The sequence below is a fragment of the Chrysochloris asiatica genome, unplaced genomic scaffold (assembly GCF_000296735.1).
Source record: "Chrysochloris asiatica unplaced genomic scaffold, ChrAsi1.0 scaffold00101, whole genome shotgun sequence".
NCBI lineage: Eukaryota > Metazoa > Chordata > Mammalia > Afrosoricida > Chrysochloridae > Chrysochloris > Chrysochloris asiatica.
In genome coordinates, this window is record NW_006408619.1 from 8,852,229 (window position 1) to 8,875,208 (window position 22,980).

General features: G+C 49.6%; 1 protein-coding gene across 1 annotated transcript in view; it reads right to left on the reverse strand.

Moving 5' to 3' along the window:
* Nucleotides 1-18,689, reverse strand: part of MFGE8 (milk fat globule-EGF factor 8 protein) — a 23,757-nt gene extending 5,068 nt beyond the window's left edge. Inside the window, exons 1-9 of the mRNA XM_006867167.1 lie at nt 18,617-18,689; nt 15,230-15,355; nt 14,749-14,874; nt 12,170-12,351; nt 11,663-11,818; nt 10,478-10,622; nt 3,960-4,144; nt 2,632-2,787; nt 2,343-2,482 (exon numbers count right to left, since the gene is read on the reverse strand). Coding sequence (XP_006867229.1) covers nt 2,343-2,482; nt 2,632-2,787; nt 3,960-4,144; nt 10,478-10,622; nt 11,663-11,818; nt 12,170-12,351; nt 14,749-14,874; nt 15,230-15,355; nt 18,617-18,689 — 1,289 coding nt within the window. The remainder of the gene's footprint in view (nt 1-2,342; nt 2,483-2,631; nt 2,788-3,959; nt 4,145-10,477; nt 10,623-11,662; nt 11,819-12,169; nt 12,352-14,748; nt 14,875-15,229; nt 15,356-18,616) is intronic.
* Nucleotides 18,690-22,980: the final 4,291 nt, after the last annotated feature.

The window sequence follows — 22,980 nt, forward strand, 5'->3', positions numbered from 1 at the left end:
TGCACTTCTTCCAAAACAGATCTATTGGTTCTTTTGGCAGCCCATGGCACTTTCAGTATTCTCCTCCAACACCATAACTCAAAAGCATCAATTCTTCCATGGTCTTCCTTATTCACTGTCCAGCTTTCCCATCCATATGAGGTTACTGAAAATACAATGGCTTGGGTCAGGCACACCTTAGTCCTCAAGCTGACATCTTTGCTCTTCAACACTTTAAAAAGGTCTTGTGCAGCAGATCTGCCTAATGCAATACGTCATCTGATGACTTGACTGCTGCTTCCATGAGTGTTGATATCCCAATGTCTAGAAAATTCACTCTGCATCCCAAACCTCCACAACTAAAGTGGTTTCCTAAGTCTCTCTTCTATAGGCCAGCCCTCTTCCCAGATATCTGGGGCTCTGGCCTGTTCTCTCTGCCCACCTACTGGCCACTTCCCAAAGGGGGTGCTCCATGCTTCCCTGTGTTCTTATTTGGCAGAACCCAGGTCCTCCCACCCCAAGGCCTCCCGGCAGCAGTCCATTTTTGCTCTGTTTCTAAGTTTCTCCAGTCCGTTGCTCCAGTGGCAGAGAAAACAGATATTGCTGATGGGAAAACCAGAAATCCTGGCATGGGAAGGGGACAAAGGCAGGATGTGGTGTTGGTGAAACCAGCCTTCAGTGTCAGGCATACTGTGGGCACACACTGCTCTAACGTCTGCGGCAGCCGCTCTGGGTCCTCCAGCCCGTTGGGGGAAGCACAAGGTACTGAAGTCTGAGGGCAGGTCTCTGGGACTTGGGATAAAAAAGCAGTTGGGGTCTGGTAAAAAGAGATGGGGATAAGCTTCTAATGGTTCAATAGTGAGTAATTGTTATCATGACTAATTGAGACTCACAACTGTAAAGGTAGAAATTTGGTAACAAAAACAGGGGAGTAGTTAATCTTACAGTCCAGAACCAGAGGACCATCAAGGGAGAAGAGCTTAAGTGGAATGTGGGACCCTATCCAGAGAAGCAGCAACGCCAGAGATGAGGAAGCAGCTGAGGGCTCTGGACTTGTGGAAGGAGAGGGACTGAGTGCTGGTGGTCCGGAGGCAGGCTTGCAGAATATGCCCTTTGGTGGTTTAAATTATTATATATTCTTGAGTGTTTTTGTGTACATCTGCCCCCCAGCCAAAAAAAAAAAAAAAATAGAGGGAATGGAAGCAAATATTGTTGAATGATGATGCACGGAGATTGTAATCATTGCAATGAAATGATGTAAAGCTGATGCTCTCCCAGGTCAACTATGACTCAGTTTACAATAAAAACTTAAAAAAACACACAAACAAACAGATGACATTGAGTGGATGCCAGCTCAGAGTGACTCCTTGTGTTAAAGTAGAACTATGCTCCCTGGGGCTCTCAATGGATGACTTTGCAGAAGTATCCGACCAGGTCTCAAAGCGCCTCTGGGTGGTCGTGGTGGTGGGGGGGTCAAACTTCCAATCTTCCCAGCTACTCCTAACCCTCCAAGACCCCCCTCAGTGTCTCCTCCCTTCTGCTGTTGTGCAGTTTGTAGTTGGGCAGGAAACACAAAGAGGGCTGGGACTCAGGCAGAACCAAGAGCGGAGGAACCAACCCAGCCAGGCCCAAGCCCATGAAGCAACGATGAACTGAACCACACAAAAGTCCCAGTGGATAATATAAATATATTGTGGAAGCTGCGTATTCTGGGTGAAGAACCAGCACAGAGCTGGGAACCCCCCACCCTACTCCCCATCAAACCACCCCATCTCCTCCCCAACTCTGCTCCCATCTCTCTGCAGAGAGCCACCCCACCCCCTCTGTCTCTTTCCAGCCTTCAGAACAAGGGTCAAGAGAGGTCTGCTGGGAGATAAGGTGGGAAGTGTCTTGGGGGAATGTGGCCTCCAGTCTCCGGGTGGATGGAAGAGGCAGTATCTCTACTCAGGCGTCTGTGGTCTTCTGGGTCATGGGGATGTGTTGTGTGGAAAGGGGCTGGAGAGGACACAGGCCCTTCTAAAGTCCACCAGGCCTGGGACCAGAGAGGTGAAAGTGTATAGGTGACCCACGCCCCCTCCTGAGCCCCCACCATCCACCCCAGAACCACTCAACTCCTGCAGTGCCTAAGAAAACAAGGTGGCATGAGGGAAGACACGCCCCCTGAGCCCAGGGGATTGTGGGAGGTTAAGGGTCAACTTGAGGGAGGAAGGGGTGACTGGACACCCCAGCCCCTCCCCCACCCCTGCTCTGGCTACAATCACAAGGCAGAAGGGGCAGCTGCCCCCTGAAGGGGAGGAGGGGGCTAGTGCTCCCACGCCCTCACGGCCTGTGCAGTCCCTCCAGCGAGCAGTAGGGTGGGCTACTGGTCACAGCCTAGCAGTTCCACACGCAGGGTGATACGGTTCTGCCAGGCCACAGGCAGCACTCGAACATAACGGGCCTTGAAGGGCGTCTCAAACACGTTCTTCTTGTGAGAGTTGTTGTCAGAGTTGCCAGGGAAGATCTGGAAGCAGAGGTGGTGTGGGGGGGTGAGGTGGGGGGTGTCAGGAGAGCCCCAGAGCTAGACTCCCCCCTCCCTTCAGAGTCCTGGGTCAAGTCCCCAGGAACCCTGAAGTGGTACAGCCAAGGACAAAGAGACAGACAGACACTCACCCGGCTGTCGGCAGCCCCGAGCTCCTTATACTCTGTCCACTTCAGGCCATCATTGCTATAGGCCACCTTGTAGGCTGCCACGTATTGGATGTAGCCGAAGTCTCGCGCCCCCTGGGTGATAATACCAGTCACCCGCTTCTGGGAACCCAAGTCAATCTGTAAGAGACCAATTTCCTCCTCTGAGCCATCTCCACTAAGGTGTAAAGAGGGATCCCAGCTGCTTCCTCATCTCTGACATGCACACAAATAGCACCACCTGCTTTGCCAGACACGATGCTAGGCACTGCAGAGCAGATGAAGCTCGGATTTCAGAGCCTAGACCTTGCCCGTCACTACCCAAGCCCTGGGCTGGGGAATGAGGGGAACGGAGTCAGGAGAGACCACAAATCTACAGAGGAATTTACTGCTCTAGCGATCCCCTCTATGGAGACGTGGAGGTGCCATGGGATAAGCACTGGCCTGCTAAACAGAAGATCAGCAGTCCAAACCCACCAGGAGACACATGAGGCGTTCTGCTCCCGTAAAGACTTACAGCCTCGGAAACCCAACACAGGATAGTAGAGTCAGCATGGACTTGATGCAGGGGAATTGGGGTCGTTTTCTATTGTTGTTTAGAGATGCCCTGCAGGGCCATCCAAAACCTGACACTGGTGCTCAGGGAGACCAAAGGCAGGTAGCTGCTCACAGAACCCAACTCCACAGTGATAGACTTCCTCCTCCCCACTCCCCAGCTTGTCTCTGACCATCACGAACCTTCCCGGAAAACCTGCCAGCTGCCCCTACACAGGTAGTTCCAAACCAAGCTCACTGCCAACCAGCCCGTAAGCCTCAGTCCTGCCTGGATTCAGTTTCCTCATCTATAAAATGGGTTTTCCATGATTCTCTTATGTTTCCAGTTTCAATCAAATCCAAGGAGTATCCTCCAATGTCTTATGTCTGATACTGAAGAGTGCGTTAGAATATTCATTCTGTACTTAGTCAGACAAAGCCTGGAGATGCCAGGGGCAGGTGTCGCTCCTCCACCCCATCCTGTTGGCCTCTGGCTGAGCCTGAGGTGGCTGTACCTCTAACCGTGCCCCACCCCCCACCCCACCCCCACTTTCTCTCCACCTCGGATCACGGTTCCTGGAAGCAGTACTGAGTTTCCACCTTGCTCCCTCGGGAGTTACAGGATCAGGAGAAAGGTGGGGCCCATGGGAGGAAGAAAGTCAGAGAAAAACACATCTTTTCAGAAATCCTCTTAGGGAGTGGAAGTCCGGGCTCAGCGAAGGTCAAAGATTGAGGGTCCCAGTTTACCCCAGCCCCACATCCGGAGGGCCCAGCCCAACCTGCAGCCACTCGGAAGCTTGGTTGCTCTCGGCGGTCCAGGCGTTGAACTTGCCCTGCATGTCCAGACGTGCATAGGAGGGATGCCAGCCGAAGGCATTTATGCCCCAGGTCTTGAAGTAGCTGGATGCTGTGATCTGCTTGTCGAGGATGGAGTTGTCCTTCAAGCCCAGGGGCTCAGAGCATCCTGCCAGCAAGGGGGGCTGTCACCAGACCTTGTGATCCACAGACTTCCCATAGGTCATGTAAGGGAAGGAGTTCTGTGTTCTGGTCCACCCCTGGTATCTTCTGGGACAACAGAAAGAAGCTCCTTCGCCTTTCATGGCCAATGGACCTCCCATCCACCTCTCCTCACTCTCCACACCACCACCTTCCACTGTTCCTCAAGGCCTGACTTATAAGACACTTCCTCCTCTAGGAAGCCTGTCTGGATCACCTCATTTGGGTCAGATTTCCCCCTCCTCTGCACTCACAGCATTTCCTCTAGGGTGTCAGAGGTATCCACACCACTGAATCTTGGGAGTTTTGTCAAGAACAACCCATAACAAGTCAAAAAAACAACCCCTTGGCCACGGAGTGATTCCAGTTCATGGTGGTCCCATATGCTACAAAGTAGAACTAAGCTCCACTGGGTTTTCAGTGGCCGTGATATTAACCAACACAGATCACCAGGCCTTTGTTCCGTGGTGCTGCTGAAGGAGGTTCAGGCCTCCAACCTTTCCATTAGTAGCTGAGAGCAAATCATTTTTTTTCACCACTCAGGGTCTTAAAACCAAATCCATTGCCATCCAGTGGATTCTGACTCATGGGAACCTCAGCAGTTGTTTATCTGGAGTTTACTATAGTCATTTAAGGAGCTCTGGTAGCACAGTAGTTACGAATCGGGCTGCGAACCACAAGGTCAGCAGTTCAAAACTACCAGCTGTTCCGTGGGAAAAAGATGAGGGTTTCTGCTCCCATAAAGATTTACAAACTCGGAAACCCTGTACAGGGTCGCTATGAGTCGGAACCGACTCCACGACACATAACAACAACAACATAGTCATTGAGGAGTCCTGGCGTGGCACTGTAGGCTAATGTGTCAGACTGAAAAGTCATTTGAACTGCAAAGTCAGTGGTTCAGGCTCAACAGCTGCTCCTTGGAAACCTTCTGTAGGGTCGCTATGGGTGGGAATCGACTCAACAGCACTTAACAACAACAGTCATTTAAGGAGCTCTGGTAGCGTAGTGGTTATGAGCCAGGCTACTAACCTCAAGTTCAGCAGTTTGAAACTACCAGCCACTCCATGGGGAAAAGCTGAGGCCTTCTGCTCCCATAAAGATTTACAGCCTCAGAAACCTTACGCAGGGTCGCTGTGAGTCGAAACCGACTCCATGGTACACCATCACCACCACCATAGTCATTTACTCTGCCCAAGAACGGTTTCAAGTAGATATCACTAATCCTATTCCACAGACAAGAAAACTGAGGCCAAGAGCCATTAACATTGCACCCAAGTTATACACACAAACTTCTATGATGATGTCATAGCCACCATCCTGCCTGGTGGTGACCAGAGATGACCACAGTGGCATTCCTGACCTCCAGTAGCTCCCAGTCCATTCCAACTCAGAGAACTGCTGTGGCTCAGGCACCTGTATCCGTCCCCAGCAACCCCTCCCTCGGTATCTAAGAGAGTCTCACACACAACAGATCTTCCTGGGGTGCAGAAGACCTGTGAGATCTACTCGTTCATTTCACTCCAGCCCACCCCAAACACTCAGGAGTGTGCCTGCTGTTCTGCACTCACCATCTCCACCTGACAAGTGGCCAAGAGGATGGACAGACGGGAGGGAAACTGCCCAGCAGAATTCCCCAATCCATGACTTCAGTCTCTTTGGGGAACTTGGGTGGAAGAAGGTCTGGGAGCCAGCTCTACATTATTTCATTGTCTCCTGGATGCTCATACCCTTGCCATTAAAGACAGCTGCCTGTGTGCTGACGGCACCTGCCAATGGTACCACGAGTTCCTGGCAGCGACACTGCACCAGGTAACCACCACCCATCTCCTGCAGAGACTGGCTACTGGGCTAGGAGGTGATTTGTCTCGGCTGCAGTCCTGGGGAGGCCTGAGGCAGCCTACAGCCTGGGGCAGCTTGGCAGAGGGCATCCTCAATTCTGTCAGTTCTGCGGCATCTGCTCCAGGCGGGCCCTCCAGCAGATAACTTGCTTCCAATAGTTCATTCCTCCCTCACTCCCGCCTCACCAGGACACCAGGAAACTAGACATCGTTCCAGGTAAGGTGCAATTGCAAGGGCACCAGGGCAGGTATCGGGACTCACAGCCCCAGGCTAGCTCCATCACTCCTATGGGACTCTGAGAAGTCCCTACTCCTCAATGAACCTGTTTCTCCTGCTGTAAAATTAGGAGGTACCCATGCAGTGTTCCTCACAAATCACCTGGGAGTCTTATAAAAAAGGAGCATTCTGTTTCAACAGGTTTAGGATGGTGTTAGAAGTCTGCATTTTCAGCAAGCTTCTGGTCCAAGGACCATATTGAGTAGAGGACTCTAATCTACTTTGATCCAGGCCAGCACTACCAATGCGATGGATGATGATTAACTTTCCAGAGGCTCAACCCTCTGCAATCTAAAGAAACTCTTCTAGAATCAAGTCCAATTAGCACTCTCCCAATAATGGCTACCCCTTATCTCAGGATACAGATAAAAGTCTTAAAATGGCTCAGCAGACCCTGCTTGATCTAGCTTCAACCACCTCTTCAGCCTCATCACCAATCAAGTTCCCCTCACTCTCTAGGATCCAGCCCTATTGGTCTTCCTTCTATCCTTCAACGTGCCCCAGGACCTTTGCACATGATTTCTCTGCCTAGAACACTCTTTCCGAATTTCTCACATGGCTGGCTCCCCACTAAGTCCCCATTCAAAGGCCATCCCAACAGACCAGTCCCTGAACTGGCTCGTCTAGTCTACTCCCCAGCCCCTAGTCACCCTCTAAGTTTTTCCTTCATGGTTCTTAACCGTAATCTGATCTTTCCTTTATTGGCTCCATTTTGTTCTCCCTCACCTTGTGCAGGGCACAAGGGCACAAGGTCAGAGGTCTCTCCTGTGTTGCTCCTAGAGCCAGGCACACAGGAAACCAAAGATGCAAACTCCCTGCTGTTGAGTTGACAGACTCATAGCAAGCCAACAGGACAGAGTAGATGGGCTCACAGGATTTCTAAGGATGTACATCTTCATGGGAGCAGACAGTGTCACCTTTTTCCGGAGAAGCAGCTGGTGGGTTTGAACCACCAACCTTTAGGTTAGTAGTCCAATGCTTACCCCCACCCTGGGTTCTTAATAAATGTCTATCTTTCTAAAACTTTTTATTGTGAATTGAATGCAAGTTTATAGAGCAGATCATCAGTTTTACATTCAACATATCATATACTTTGTGTCATTATAATGATTGCAATCCCCTCCATGTACCATCGGTTAGCATAATCTACGTCTATTTGCTTTTAACTCCTGAATTTCTCTGTGTGTCTTCAGCTACCTTTATTGTCTAAATATCCATTAAATTAAATAATTAGTCAAGTCACCAAAGACACAATGCTGGTGAAGAGGAATCCTGATGCAGGCCACCAATGCCTCTGTGGGTCCCCGGGAATGTCCAGGACTCTGCCCCACACACACATGCTCCCCCCTCACCCCGATCCACACAGCCAAGTGCTAGAGCGAAGTACGCAACTTCACTTCCTTCTCTTTGGAGTTCTCACCCACCCTTGGCCTTAAGAGGGGGCCAGAAAATGTCATGCAGGCAACACTTACAGCCAAAGGCTTCAGACCCCCACAGCGGTGATGCTGGAGAGGTCTCCCACAGACCTGACTCTGTTACCAAAGCCGCAACTGTGGAGTCAATTCCGACTCATAACCACCCCATGAGCTGCAGAGTAGAAATGCTCCATAGGGCTACAACCTACAGCACTTCCACAGGCCTTTCCACTAGGTGGATTTGAACTACCAACCTTGACATTAGTAATGGACAGCAAATAGTCTGTACCACCCAGGGACCTTGACCATCCATTGTCATGGATTCAATTACAACTCACAGCAACCCTACAGAACAGAGTAGGAAGTGTGGTGCTGTAGGATAAGCGCTGGACTGAAAGGTCGGTTTGAACCACAAGGTCGGCAGTTCAAACTCACCAGCCGTTCCTCAGAAACCCTATTCAGGGTCACTAGGAGTCAGAACTGACTTGACGGCACTTAACAACAACAATCTTTATGGAAACAGATTGCCACATGTTTCTTCCACAGAGCAGCTGGTGGGTTCAAACCATTAGCCTTTAGTTAGCAGCCAAGTACTTAACACCCAGTTGCCTAGAAGCTTGTTTAGAGGAAGTCAAGTCTTTTATTTGGCACTTAAAAGTTCAAAAGGCAGACAGGGAACACACAAAAACAATGACTGAAGTTCACACACATAAATCTAACCAGACAGAGAACTCAGCTCTGAGTGGTACCAGGTGGTCTCTGAAATAGAAAGCAAAGGGGAGAGGGGGGCACAGAAGGCAGCTCTTGGCTAAGAGAAGCACAAGACCACTCTGCTCCACAGCTCTGCCTAGTGAGCCCTGAAGTTCCCCTTGCGGCCAGCGGGTGGCACTATAGCTATGAGAAATGCATACACAGCCCTCAAGGAATAAACTGGGCTGAGCTGCGGACACTTCTTGGCCAATCCCCTGACCCCAACACTCCTTTGCTCTAGGATTTAGTCAACACTGAGATTTTCCTGGCTGAGCTGAAATCTGTTCCTTTCTGCTTCTCCCAAGTCTTCCCTCATATTTCCCTTAAATAAAGATCACAGGTTTGGAGCAGGGAAAAGCATTGGGCAGGTGGGTATCAGAAGCTCAGGAATCTAGACAAAGCTTTAATACCTCCCAACCATGTATCCTTGATAAGTAGCTTATGTACACCTCAGTTTCTTTATTCATTCATTCACTCATCAAATACTTACTGAACACTTCTATAGAAGTTAAGGAGTCCTGGTGTGGTGTTATAGGATAAACACTAAATTACTAACCGCCAAGTTTGGCAGTTCATACCCACCAGTAGCTCCTCAGAAACCCCATACAGAGTTGCTATGAGTCGGAACCAACTCCACAGCACTTAACACCAATAGATATTAAGAAGACTTGATAGCACAGTGGTTAAGCACTCAGCTGCTAATCGAAAGGTCAGCAGTTCAAACCCACCAGTCTCTCCACATGAGAAGGATGTAGTTGTCGGTTTCTATAAACATGACAGTGTTGGAAAATCCACGAGGCAGTTCTACTCGGTACCATGGGGTCTCTATACTTAAGCACTTGATTATGATCCAAAAGACAAACATACTCAGAGGCTGGCCCCTCAGCTTGCAAAAGGTCACAGTTCTACTCTACACATACGAGACTGCCAAGAGTCAGATTCCACGCGTCGGCAACTAACAATACTGGACAAGTTAATAGAATCGGGCGCTGTTCTAGACGCTTGGAAGACAGCAGTAAAGAATGCTAACTCCCTGCCCTCATGAAACAGAACTAATGCTTATTCTAGAGGACCAAAGAACCAGTGAAAACACTTTGAAAACCGCAAAGCATCCCACTGAGATACACACAGTCCATGGATGACAGACTTACTTACAACCCACAGTTCCACGGAATTACTTATACACCAACACCATATTATATTAAAACTTTGAGGTACATACAATGGTTTAAGGTAACATACAGGCACTAATTTGTGATGTACATGAAAACATTCTTATTATTGTATTATATGTTAAAGATATATTAGTATATCTGGAAGTATTTCTTTAGTGTATTTTATACACATAAAGATACACTGTATACTATATTGTTGCTGTTTAGTGACATCGATTTGATTGCCACTCATAACAACCCTGGTACAAGGTTTTCCAAGGAGCCGCTGGTGAGTTTTTAGCCACCAACCTTGTGTTTCAAATGGACCTTTCAGTCCAGAGCTTTGTCCCACAGCGCCATACCAAGACTGCATATACTACATACTCAGACAAAATTTGACTAGTCCAATGTTATATTAAATACTTATGTGTAAATTTAGCTTAGACAGACTCAGGAACGGAAACAGTTTATAATCCAAGGACTATCTACTACGTCTCTTTTCCTTTACCAATTACAATGCACAGGGTCGGATTGTTGTGTTGTTTAGCACCATTGAGTCAGTTCCGACTCAGCAACCCTGTATAGATAGCATTTCTGAGGAGTGGCTGGTGAGCTTGAACAGTCGACCTTTCGGCTCAAACCGACCTTGCAGTCCCACGCGTTAGCCCGCAGCCCACACCAGCAATCCGGGTCACAGATTGGCAGAGGACAAACATCTGAGCAAGACCACTGATGGCCAGGTAAGTCAAGTGTGTATTTCCTGCCCTTGTGTTAGCCCAGGCCCAGGGCCCTGCTGCTGCCCACCCAACACAGCTGGGCTGAGAAAAGAGGGAGCAGAGAAGGACCACAGCCCTCAGTACTCACCATTCAACTCACAGCCAAGCAGCTCGAAGCGGAGGGTGCAGCCCCGGTGGCAGCTCACAGGGACCAGCCTCACAAACTTCGCCTCCAGAGGGGAGTCAAACAGGTTCTTCTTCAAGCTACTTTTATCCTCGTTACCCACAAACACCTAGGAGGGAAGGGTACATTAAAGGAATCCGTCAATGTGGACAGTCCCACTTCCTGGAGCTGCCTCACTTTCCTCTCCAGCTCAGGAAGGCTAAGACATGGGCAGCCTGCGAGGGGCCTTAACACAGCTAGCAGGAGCCTTCCCTTAGGCCTTCCTCCAGTCTACAACCCAGATCTCCCTTCTTTTACACGCTTCCCAGTCATCATGAGGTCCCTGTCTCTCACTGAGAGCTACCTCTGAACTATAAGGTGCTTCTATGCATATGGAGTCCTGGTGTGGTGCAGTGGGTTAATGCGCCAGACTGCAGAGCCATTTGAACTGCAAGATCGGTGGTTCAAATTCACCAGTTGCTCCTCGGAAACCCTGTACAGGATCACTATGGGTTGGAATCGACTCGGTGGCACTTAACAACAACATCAATGCATATTAGACAAAGGCACTCTTCACTCAAGATACGTTACTTATTGTGACAATTTTCTGACAAACTTAAGCAAATAAACACATACGAGGTGGCTTCATAAAGTTCACGGGAAAATGTCATAATCTTTTTATTCCATTTTTCCACAAACTGTTGGAAGCCCACTTGGTAATGGTATTCTTGAGCAGTATTCAACCTGCACAACTGTATACAGTAGGGACTCAGAATGCATCCCAGTTGTCCACCACCCTCAACAAGCCGTTTCACCTTGTTCCAACTCAATATGTTTATCTATTGAAGCCCTGGTGTAGCGCTGTGGGTTAAAGCACTGGACTGCAAAGTTGGTTTGAACCTCAAAGCCGGCAGTTCAAGTTCACCAGCCACTCCTAGGAAGCCCTCTAGATGGCACTTAACAACAAAAACAATTTTTATCTATAAAGTGGACCTGTTACTTGAATCCTAACACCCAGGCACAATCTGAGTTTCCTGGTTTCTGAGAAACAAGACTCACTGTTTCTAGAGTTAGCTCCCTTTCTTTTCCAGCTAGGGACCAATGTCCACCTCTTCTTCCACGATAGGCCCGAGTCCCCTCCCCTCACTGGGGACCCTCTGACAGCTCCACCTTGTCTCCACGCCTCTCAGCATCCTGGATGAACTGGAACGTGTGCCCATCGAGGCTATGGGCCACCTTGAAGGTCTTCAGGTATTCGGCACTGCCCACCCGGCTGGCACCTTGTGTCACCACACCTGTCACCCGCATCTTCCTCAGCAGGTTCACCTGGACAGGGGCAGAGAGAGCAGTACCCTCACCCCTCGAATCTTCCTGTCCAAAGTCCAGGCCAACTCACACAGGGGACACACACAGAACAAAGAGGTGGGGAGGCATGCTGTGCTAATAGGGCTCAAGGAGGGGCAAGGCTCCAGGTTGGCATCACTCCCTCTGCATCCAAGGCCCCCAACTGCCTTCCACCTGCAGACACTCCTTCACCTGAGCCCCAGTTATAAACCCTCCCCTGGTGGCCCCTTAACACAGGCCCACTCATCCTACTTTCTCCTGCTTCGGCGTCAAGCCCTCTACCCGCAGCCCCAGAACCATCCCTCAAGGTGCCTGGAAGTCATTTCTTCACACCTGGATCCAAGGATTTTTGTCATAGTTGCTAGCTGTCCAGGCGTTGACGATGCCCGGGAGGTGCAGACGAGCCAGCTCCGGGCCCCAGCGTTGCACGCCCAAGAAGCCAAAGTATACAGAGGAGGCGGAGATCTGCGAGTCGGCAATGGCACCTCCCTCCATGCCCAGCGGCCTGAAGCAGCCTTGGGGAGGAAGACAGCAGTCAGGCAGCCATCAGCAGGTGCCAGGACCCGAGGGACCCAGAGGACACTGTGTCCACGCTCTGGATCCAGAGCCTTCACCCAGAGTAGGAATCACAAAGTGTAAATGAGGACAGTGCTCATAAAGGGGATCAATGAGAAGGGCATGGCAAGGTTGGGTTAGGGATGAGGCAGAGAGAAGCTGGGCAGAGTCATGAGCGCTGGGACCCAGGGCAGGTGACAGAATATCAGTGTGAGCTTCTCCTTTTGGCCAAGTGCCACCTCCACCCCTGTTCCTGGTTTCCCCAGGAAGAAGTAGGCCTTCAGGGACAGAGACACCTCAGTAAGTTTGTGGGGAAATTTCATGATCTTTTCATTTCCATTTTCCACAAACTTTTTTGAAGCCGCCCTCATCATACATGCACTGCACATAAAGCAATGAGAAAAACTTGTCTTGTGATTTTTTTAGAATCCCACTGGCTGTTTTCAGGCGTGAGTGTTGGTCTTCCTGGTTTCTTCTATCTGCAGGTCCTAATCCAGCCATCTGTGACTGTCACCCTCCCCACTAGTCGGATGATGGAGTATCGGGTTGCAGGCCGGGTTGCAGGTCAGCTGCAGGGCCCACCAATGGGCTGAGTCTCCTCTCTGATCCCCCAGGCGTCCCTTGCAGGCAGAGAGGCCAGGGGCAGACCTGCTCTTCCTGAGAACCTCTCCCATTCCAGGCCCGGGGGTATGAGGCCAGTCACCCAGGATTAGAGCCTCTTAGGTGCTGAGCAAAGCTAAGCCCAGTCTGCGTCCAAGATTCTCCACACACTCCCATGTCCAGAGGGGCCCAAATGTGCATTCTTCAGAGCAATGGAGTGCTTGTTGGCTCCAGGAAGCACTCCACAAAACAGCCAAGGGTCCGCTGTCCAGAGAAGCAGTGACACCAGAGATGGAGGCAGAGATGGGGACAGGGAGAGAGAGCAACTGAAGATTCTAGATTCATGAGAAGAGAAAGACTGTGTGCTGGCAGCCAGGAGACTAGCTTGCAGAATGTGTCCTTTGGTTGTTTAAATGATTATATATTCCTGAGTGTTTTTATGTACATCCCACCAAAAGAAAACCCCAGAGGACATAGAAGCGAGTATTGTTGAATGATGATGCACAGAGGAGATTGTAATCATTGCAATGAAACGAAGGTTTAAAACAGATGTTCTCCCTTGTAAACTATCACTCAATTCACGATAAAAACTTTAAAAAAAACAACCAAAAGTCCCTCTAGGAGACTCCCTGCCTTCTTTCTGCCCAGGTGCTGCCCTACCCAGCCAGGGCAGACCTCTGAGCCTAGGAGCCTGCAGAGGGCTTAGTGGGTAATTTCAGCTCAGGTACACTCAGCTCCCGGCACAGTATAATTAGTTTGCCCACCTGGCCCCACCCTAGGCCCTGCTGTTGCAGACCCCCACCCCCACCGTCCTACACACCCAAACACCCAGGACCTCAAGCATGTCTGACACAGGTCCTTGGTGCTGCCTCCTGGGAGGGCATCCCAGCCCCTCGCCTGCTCCCCAGGCAAGGTCCTATTTCTTCTTGCCTTACCCCATATGCCCCAGCTCCTCTGTATCTCAGTTAACAGCAGAACCCATGTCCCACATCTGTCTGGAGGAAGGCTGCCGGGACGGGCCTGAGACGCTTAGAACCTGGCCCACTGGACTTTGGGAACCTGGGATCCCATCTCACGATTCCACCTATTCCAGGACACAGATATGGGCCCACCCAGTCCACAGCAGACAAAACAGGAAGAGTTCTGTTTGGGCTCTGCTGGCCATGTTGCTGGGCACCCATCCAGGGCCATTCTGTGGCAGGGTAGATGGCCACACAGGGTCAGCCCTGTGCACATGCTGGGTCTCTCTGACAGCCCAACTGTCCTCAAGTGGACAGCTCAGTCACTGCCTTGGCCACTCCCTCCTCCCCAAGCTCCACGATGAGGCTACAGTTCAGATCTGGGCCAGGAACTGTCAGACTGAAGGCCCGAGTGAGGCCCGAGCCTGATTTACTGACTTCGGGGCCCTATAGAATTAAGAACGTGTTTGTTTTGCTCTCGATAGAAAAATCCCAAGACTTCCAGTGTCTGGCCCAGGCTGCCCCAGGAAAACAGCACTCCCATGACCTCTGGGCCACAATCTCTCCCTCCCCCAGAGCAACAGAGGGTCTGGCCTACAGTCAGTCCCAGGAGAGAGGGCCAGGCAGGGAGAAGCCTGAGGAAAAACAACAAGACCCTGTTCCCCTCTTGGCCTCATTGAGGCTTTGCCCCACCCCCACTCTACCCCAGGAGGCCTCCACACAGGAAATAAGGCCAGCTCCCACCCTGTGCCACCAAGACACAGGTTCAGCCCCCAGAGCAGACCACCCGATACTCACTGGTCTCACAGTGAACACCTGAAAAGCCCTCTGGACAGTTGCAGATGTACTGGGTGAAAGCATCCCCCCTGCCGCTGGTCATCTGGCATTCAGCATCTTGGTGACAGGGGTTTGGGGTACAGGGACCTGGGGAGGCAGGTAAAATGGACAGATGGTCATGGAAGATGCTGGGGACAGAGCTAGGGGCAGTAAATGTGTCTAGTCCAAAAGGACTCAATCTACTGTCCACCTATCCCCTACCCACCCTAATTTGCCTGGTGGGGCCCCAGCAAAGGATGGTCAAGTGTAGGTGAATCCATCTAAGTAAGGAAGTAGAAGTATCCAGCTTCCCAAGGGGCTGAGAGTTCCCAGGGTGAAGCTGACCACCAAGAGGAGAGGGTTCTGAGGACCATTGCCCACTTCAGGAACAGCCCAGCCACCAGAGACACCAACAACTTAGAACTAGGGGCGGGGAGTAATAGGCACAGCCCGGGGCAGATACCTTTCTCAATATCGTTGCACGTAGGGCCCGTGAAGCCTTCAGGGCAGAGGCAGTAGAAGGGGGCACTGTCCAGACCCACCAGGCAAGTCCCACCATTCTGACACTGGCTGGAGTCACAGAAGTCACCTGTGATGGCAGATCCGGGACAACATGTTGTTCATTCAATAAACATATGGGGAGTCAATTACCATGGACGTGCTGTGCTGGGCCCTCAGACAAAAATGCGCCATCATCCAGGCCTCAAGACGCTTTCAAAGAGCAAGTATGCAGGTCAACACGCTGCCATGTAAAGGCACCAGATGCCTTAGCAAAAGCAGCCTGCCCAAGGTACAATCAAAAGCATGATTTCTGCCAAGAAGATGATAGTTCTTTTGAGGGAGAAGATATTTGAGCTGGGTCTAGAAGATGGAATGTGAGTGTGCCAGACTGGGGAACCAAAAAAGAACATTTTGAATACTAGGGGTAACCTATGAAGAATGATAGAGCAGATTGGGAACAGAGTAGGAGGAACTTTGTTTTTGTTAAGTGCCGTCGAATGGGTTCTGACTCAGAGCAAGCCTGTATAGTTTCCGAGGAGTGGCTGGTGAGCTTAAACCACCGGACCTTGTAGTCCAGCGTATTTACCCGTTTAGCATGCCAATTTAGACTTTTTAATCCTGCAGGCCAGGGGTTCTTAACCTTCCTTCAATCATCCCATCATTGTCCACCAAGAATTTTTTTTAAACACAGAAATTTTCAAGTGTGAAGCAAAAGTGAAGAAGCCACTTCCAATTTTAGAATGTTAAAAATTGCCCATCTGCAGAGATGCTACAAGACCCTGGGGTGAGCCGATGTCTGGTAGCTGTAACCAGAGCCCTCTGGCTGCTAGGTGGAAATCAGAATGGAGTAGGTGAGGTGAGAGCCCTGGAGAACATCAAGAAAGGCTGTCACAGGCATCTGGTGAGGGAGGGAGGGAGTTAGGGCAAAGAGGGTGCGGAGGAAGGCCAAATATGAAAGACAGCAGAGACCAGAGAGCAGAGACGCATCCAGCAAAGACTGAAGAGGTACGAGGAGGGCGGGAGGACACTAAGACTTCTGGTTGAAGGCCTGGGTGACACATGTGTCCTACTGACCATGGTGGACAACACAGAAGGAGAAGCAGATGCACTTGAGGGTTTAGATCTACATGACTGAACACAATGACCAAAGGGACCCCATCCCCACACCCAAAAAATGGGTCCCCTTAAAGGCTAGACTTGAAGTGCACTTCACACTAGTCTGTCCCCAATCCCTTTAGTCTCTGGTACCAACCAATGAATTGTAGCCCATGGAGTTTACCAGGCTGAGAAGGGTCCTCTGGCTGAGTTAAGTGCCACTGAATCAGTTTCCAAGGAGTGGCTGGTGGGTTTGAACAACTGGCCTTGTGTTTGCAGTCCAGTGCTTATCCTACAGTGCCACACCAGGAGCCCAACTTAGAAAGGTTGTCTCAGGCCCCACACCCAAATCAGTCATTCTGGATAAGATGTGAGTAATCTCTTCTCCTCACCCCCAGAGTCACCCAAATCCAGGCTGCAAGAGCCTCCTGAAATCCCAAAATGGCAGGGAGCTCTGGCCATGACTCCAGGGAAGACATTGCCACCAATGAGCCATTAGGAGTGTGGTGCTGTAGGATAAGCACTAGACTGCAAAGTCGGTGATTCAAACCCCACCAAGGCGCTCCTGGAAAACCCTATAGAGGGTCACTATGAGTTGGCACCGACTCAAAGGCACATAACAACAATTAGAGTCCTCAGAGTTCTATCTCAGTCCTGGCCTCAAGAGCTTAAGGCCTCTCCCAAGGAGCTATTAGTCATTGGCTTTAAATAGCAGGTTAAATCCCTCCCCTGACCTAGGAGGCGGGGACACTGCCATAGACAGAGACTGGGGAATAGGCAGAGTACTGGACTCTGTTCTCTTATTCTAAGGCTCACCCCAACCCACACTACGGGAGGAAAAAGGAAAGTGATAGGTGCCTTCCAGCTGGCCAGGCCTTCTCAGGGCTGGGATAAGCCACCTGTGCAGGGCAGATGAGGTGCTAACCCTTTTTTCAGGAAGTTCACACACACACACACACACACACACACACCCACGTACACACGTATTGCCAGGGCTCAAGTTGGGAAGACAGCAGGAATGGAAGGAATCTTTGAGTTTCAAGCCCTAAGGATCGCTGGGGAGGTGCAAGAGAACCCCAGTATACGGGCGTTTGGATTGCCCTTGTGGCCTCAGCTCGAAACCTGGGGGTCACACTAGTCACTGGACCGCAGAGCTGTGAACCCCCTCACCTTGCCAATCCATTTCTGTTAAAATGATGGAGTTCCGGCCTTCACCTCGTAAACGTACCTCTTTCCCATCCCTGGAGAGGGTGGAGCAGCACGTGGGCCACTCCAACCTTCCGCACCGGCGGGAGGCCCAGCTGTCTGAGAAAGAGCAGCGGAGGAGGACGAACAAGGGAGATAGAGCCAAGGACGCCGGAGGAAGTCAGGAGACTCCCCAGAGCGCGAGAGCGTTTTCAAGTGCTTCCCAGGCTTTTAGCCCATCCTGGGCCCCACCTTGAGCCCCAACCTACTCCACCCACTTCAGGGACTCCCAAGCCCCTTTCTTATCGGACCAGATATCTGCAAATGGGCGTGAAAAAAAAACAAAACAATGAACCGTCGTCCAAAGGGAAAGGGGCTGAAAGGAAGTTCCAAGCAAAGTTGGCTGGAGAAGACTTAGCAATACAATAGTCCTACGATCTTCCAGCATCAATGGGCTCAAGCGTGGCAACAATTGGGAGGTTGGCCCAGGACCAGGCAGTTTTTCGTTCTGTTGTGCATACCGGCACCTAACAACAACGATCTTCCAGGTGGAAGGGGCTCAGTGGCTTCATTTTACAGAAGGGAAAAGAGAGGCCCAACACAGCGGATTTCTTTGTTGTGTGTAAGCCACATTCCTGGAGGCGGCAGGCTGTCAACCAGTGTCCTGCGTCCCCGCCAAATGCTCGCGCCTCCGTCCCTGCCCAAAACCCACTGACGCAGACAGCAGAGAGGCGGCGCTCGACCCTCCATCGGCCCGGGCACTGCCCCTGCCGGTGCTTTACCGAAGTTTGTAAACATTAGAGTGGAGGAACAATCCTGGTGGCGCCGTGACTAATTGCTGGACTGCTAACCGAAAGATTGGCGATTGCAACTTATCAGCCGCTCCCGGGCACTCGTCTTCCGTAAAGATCGCAGCCTTGGAAATTCTATAGGGGGAGTTCCACTCTGTTTTATACGATTTCTAGCAGTCAGAATCTAAAGCAATGGGTTTGGGTTTGGGAAGTGGAGGGAGAGCGTCCGGGAGAACTTCCGAGAGGCGCAGAGAGCAGGGGCGGCGCGATCCACTTACCCGAGGCGGCGAAGAGACCGGAGGCGCACAGGAGCGCACCGCAGAGCGCAGCCAGCAGGCGGGGGCCCGACATGCTGCGGGAAGCCGGAGGGCAGCACACAGAATCCTGATCTCACTGGCGGGATCTGACTCCTTCTCGGCCCCGGCTAAGATTAAACCAGGCAACACAACCCCGCCCACCCGGCCACTCGCTCCGCCCAGGCCGGCAGGAGGCGGACTCAAGGCGGGGCTCCGCGGCCGCGAGCGAAAGGATGTGCAATGTGGACCTAAGATCTCGTTCCCTGTCGGACTACACTCTCCTTCGCGCGTCACTCCCGAGGCCGAGGCTTCGGATTATGAGTCCGCCGCGCAGGAAAGGGCTCTGAAGGCAGGAAGATTTCTTAGGAGTTGGTTTTTTTTTTCCAAATGCTATCAGAGTTAGGAAAAAGTACTAAACTTTGTTCATAATAGGAAAAACGCAAATTAAGACTACAATGAGCACGGTGTTTCACTAATCAAATTATCAGATTGGTAATATCAAACTATTGGCAAATTGTGAGAGCAAGGCAGTGGGGGAACAGGCCTAAACTTGCTCTGTTGGAGTGAGTGTGAATTACTTCAACTTCTTTAGCGGATTCCAGAATGTCTATTAAAATGACAAGTGCTGAGATCTAAGGCCTAGCAATTCCACTTGTGTGTCCTGGTGTGGCGCTGTGGGATAATACGCCAGACTGCAAAGCCCTTTGAACTGCAAGGTCGGCGGTTCAAGCTCACCAGCTGCTCCTTGGAAACCCTATACAGGGTCGCTATGGATCAGAACCGACTCGACAGCACTTAACAACAACATACATTTCTACAGATTACTGGTGCGGTGCTGTAGGATCAGCACTGGACTGCAAACCACAAGGTTATAAGTTCAAACCCACTAGCTGTTCTTTGGAATATATACAGGGTCGCTGAGTCAGAACCCACTCAATGACACAAAAACAACAAGGTATATTTCATTCACATGTGCAAAAAACATGGATATTTATAGAAGCGTTGCTTGAAATGGTAAAAAAAAAAATAAAATTAATCACTAAAATGCCAAATAGAAAATAATGTAAGGCTTTACTAACCATAGAGAGCCGGGTGTGAGGTGTAAGTGCCCAGCTGCTAGCTGCTTCCCTGAAGAAAGATGTAGAAGAAAGATGTGGCAATCAGCTTCTATAAAAAATGACAGCCTTTCTACCTTGTCCTCAGAGTCCTGGTGCTATGAGTTAATGCGCCAGAGTGCAAAGCCATTTGAACTGCAAGGTCAGCAGTTCAAGCTCACCAGCAACTCCTTGGGAACCCTATACAGAGTCGCTATGGGTCTGAATCGACTCAATGGCATTTCACAACAACAACAACGTCCTCCAGGGTTGCTATGTGTCTGAATAAACTCTTAGGCAATGGATTTGAGGTTTCTGGGTTTTACCAGTCATAAATTCTCTGCAACTACTCACTTCTGCCTTGCAGCTGAAAAGCAGTCATAGCAATGCAATTGACAAAATAAATAAAAATGAACATAGTGGTTGTCCAAAGACGGAAACCAGGTAACATTGGCAAATTCGAAACTTACTACAAAGCTCCTTTCACCATACTTACCTGTATGTTGAACAAATCCAAGAAACTGGACTCTATGTAGAACACGGCATCATGATTGGAGGAAGACACCTTAACAACCTGCGATGTGCAGATGATACAACTTTGCTTGCTGAAAGCTTGCTGTTGTTAAGTGTTTGTCTGTTGTTCTCGTTAAGTGCCACCGAGTCGGTTCCAACCCATAGTGACCCTGCACAGGGTTTCCTAGGAGCGGCTGGTGAGCTTGAACCTCCTACCTTTTGGTTCAAACTGACTTTGCAGTCCAGCGCATTAACTCACAGCGCCACACCAGGATTCAGGGCTTAAAGTACTTACTGATGAAGACCAGAGACCACAGCCTTCAGTATGGATTGCATCTCATTGTAAAGAAAACAAAGATCCTTACAACTGGCCCAATAAATAGCATCATGAATGCGGGAAAGATTGAAGTTGTCAAAGATTTAATTTTGCTTGGACCACAATCAACATTCATGGAAGCAGCAGGCAAGAAATCAAACGACATATTACATTAGGCAAATATGCTTCATGAGACTTCTTCAAAATGTTCAAGAACACAGATATCAATCACTTTGAGGACTAAGGTGCACCTAACCCAAGCCATGGTATTTTCAGTAGCCTCATATGCATGTGAAAGTTGAACAATTAACAAGGAAGACCATAGCAGAATTTATGCATTCGAATTATGGTGTTGGAGATGAATATTGAAAATACTATAGACTGCCAGAAGAGTAAACAAATATGTGTTGAAAGTACAGCCAGAGTGCTCCTTAGAAGCCAGGTTGACGAAACTTCATCTCTCATGTTGTTGTTGTTAAGTGCCATCAGTTTTGACCCATAGCGACCCTGTACAGGATTTCTAAGGAGCGGCTGGTGAGCTTGAACTTTCAACCTGGCAGTTCCAACCAACGTTGTAGTCCAGTGCATTAACCCACAGCGCTACACCAGGACTCCTCAATTCTCATACTTCGGACCTATTATCAGGAAGGACCAGTCCCTGAAAAGACATTCTGCTTGGTAAAGTGGAGGGTCAGTGAAAAAGAGGAAGATCCCTAGCAGGTTGGATTGGCCCAGTGGTCACCGTAATGGGCTCACATGTAATAATTGTGAGGGTAGCGCAGGACCAGGCAGTGTTTTGTTCTGTTGTACACAGGATTGCTAAAGAGGCAGACCTGACTCAATGGCACCTAACAACCACAGTATACAAAACAGTGCAGTACTAGCATCCAAATAGACAGAAGGATCAATGGAATTAGAATGAGAATCCAGCAGTTATCCAAACATTTACAGACAAGTGATTTTCAACAAAGTACTCAAGTCCATTCACAGAAGAAATAATATTCTCATCAACAAATGGTGCTAGTGTGAGAAATGTTGTCGATACCCCAACACTGCCTCAGTTCCTTTCAGTAACTGGTGGCTCCATATAAACCCCCGACTAGGACCTAACCCCAATGGGTCTCTGCAGGGAGAACTGGGGTGGACCGCCTTATCCCATATGAGGACACAGATGAGTTATCATGAGTGTTTACTGACAAATGTGCAAGAAATCTAATCTGTGCTCATTTTAGTGAGACTGAGGTTTTATTACTCGATTTTGAAAAATCGGGCATCAAACCCAGAAGAAGTTGCTGCGTGTGACTGTTTTACAAGCATTCTTATCTCCTAGCTGGCTGTTTTACAAGCATTCTTATCTCCTAGCTGGAAAAGTCCCTTTCCCGGTTCCTCATTGACTGAGTACTGTGGGGAGAACAATCTTCCTGCATGTCACCTAGTTCCAAAGTTTCTACTTCTCAAACAGATTCCCCATACCCCTCCCCTAATTTATCCTGTTTACACATACCCCAGGTGAATGGGCTCCTGTCACTATGGTGGTTATGTGCTGTGGAGTCGCTTCGGACTCATAGCGACCCTGCACAGGGTTTCTGAGGCTGTAAATCTTTACTGGTGCAGAAAGCCTCATCTTTCTCCAGCAGAGCAGCTGGTAGTTTCGAACTGCTGACCTTGAAGTTAGAAGCCCGACTCATAACCACTGTGCTGTCAGAGCTCCTGTCACTATATCAACCAACAATCTCAATTAGCAATTTTCTGCATCCTTTGTTTCCTTATTCCTGAAGATGGACCAGCTTGAGAATTCTTTCTCACTCACACTAGAACAACTGGATTTCCATGGGACGGGGGAGTGGAGGGAAATGCAGTTAGCCATATACAAAAATGAACTCAAAATGGACCAAAGACCTAAATGTAAGAACTAAACCTATAAAACACTTAGAAGAAAATGTCATCATAAATCTTTGTGACCTTGGATTAGACAATAGTTTGCTAAATATCATGGATTGCATTGTGTTCCCAAAATATAAGTGTCACCTTTGTGGAGCCATGATTCTCAACAGCTCTATTTTTGGGGTTTAGGTTCAGAAGGGAAAAGTCTTCTAGGTACGCAGTTGCTGAGAGACCGGAAAAAACAAACAAACACCCAACTTGAACATTAGTTTACTACAGAAAACAAAACAAAAGAGATGGTTTGCTGACAGGGAAACTTACTGACAAGAGACATGAACAACTGTCTCCAGCAGCAGCTGGCTGAACAATGAAATGTTTTCCTCACGAGAGGGATGGGCTAGGGTCATACAAGTTTCACATGTCAGGGCAGTTAAAGGTGATATACAAAACAAGAAACAGGTAGGGAAGCCACAAGGTGCAGAGCTGCCTACCCCTTCCTAGAGAACAAAGAGTTTGGGTATGCATAGGGGAAGGAGGGG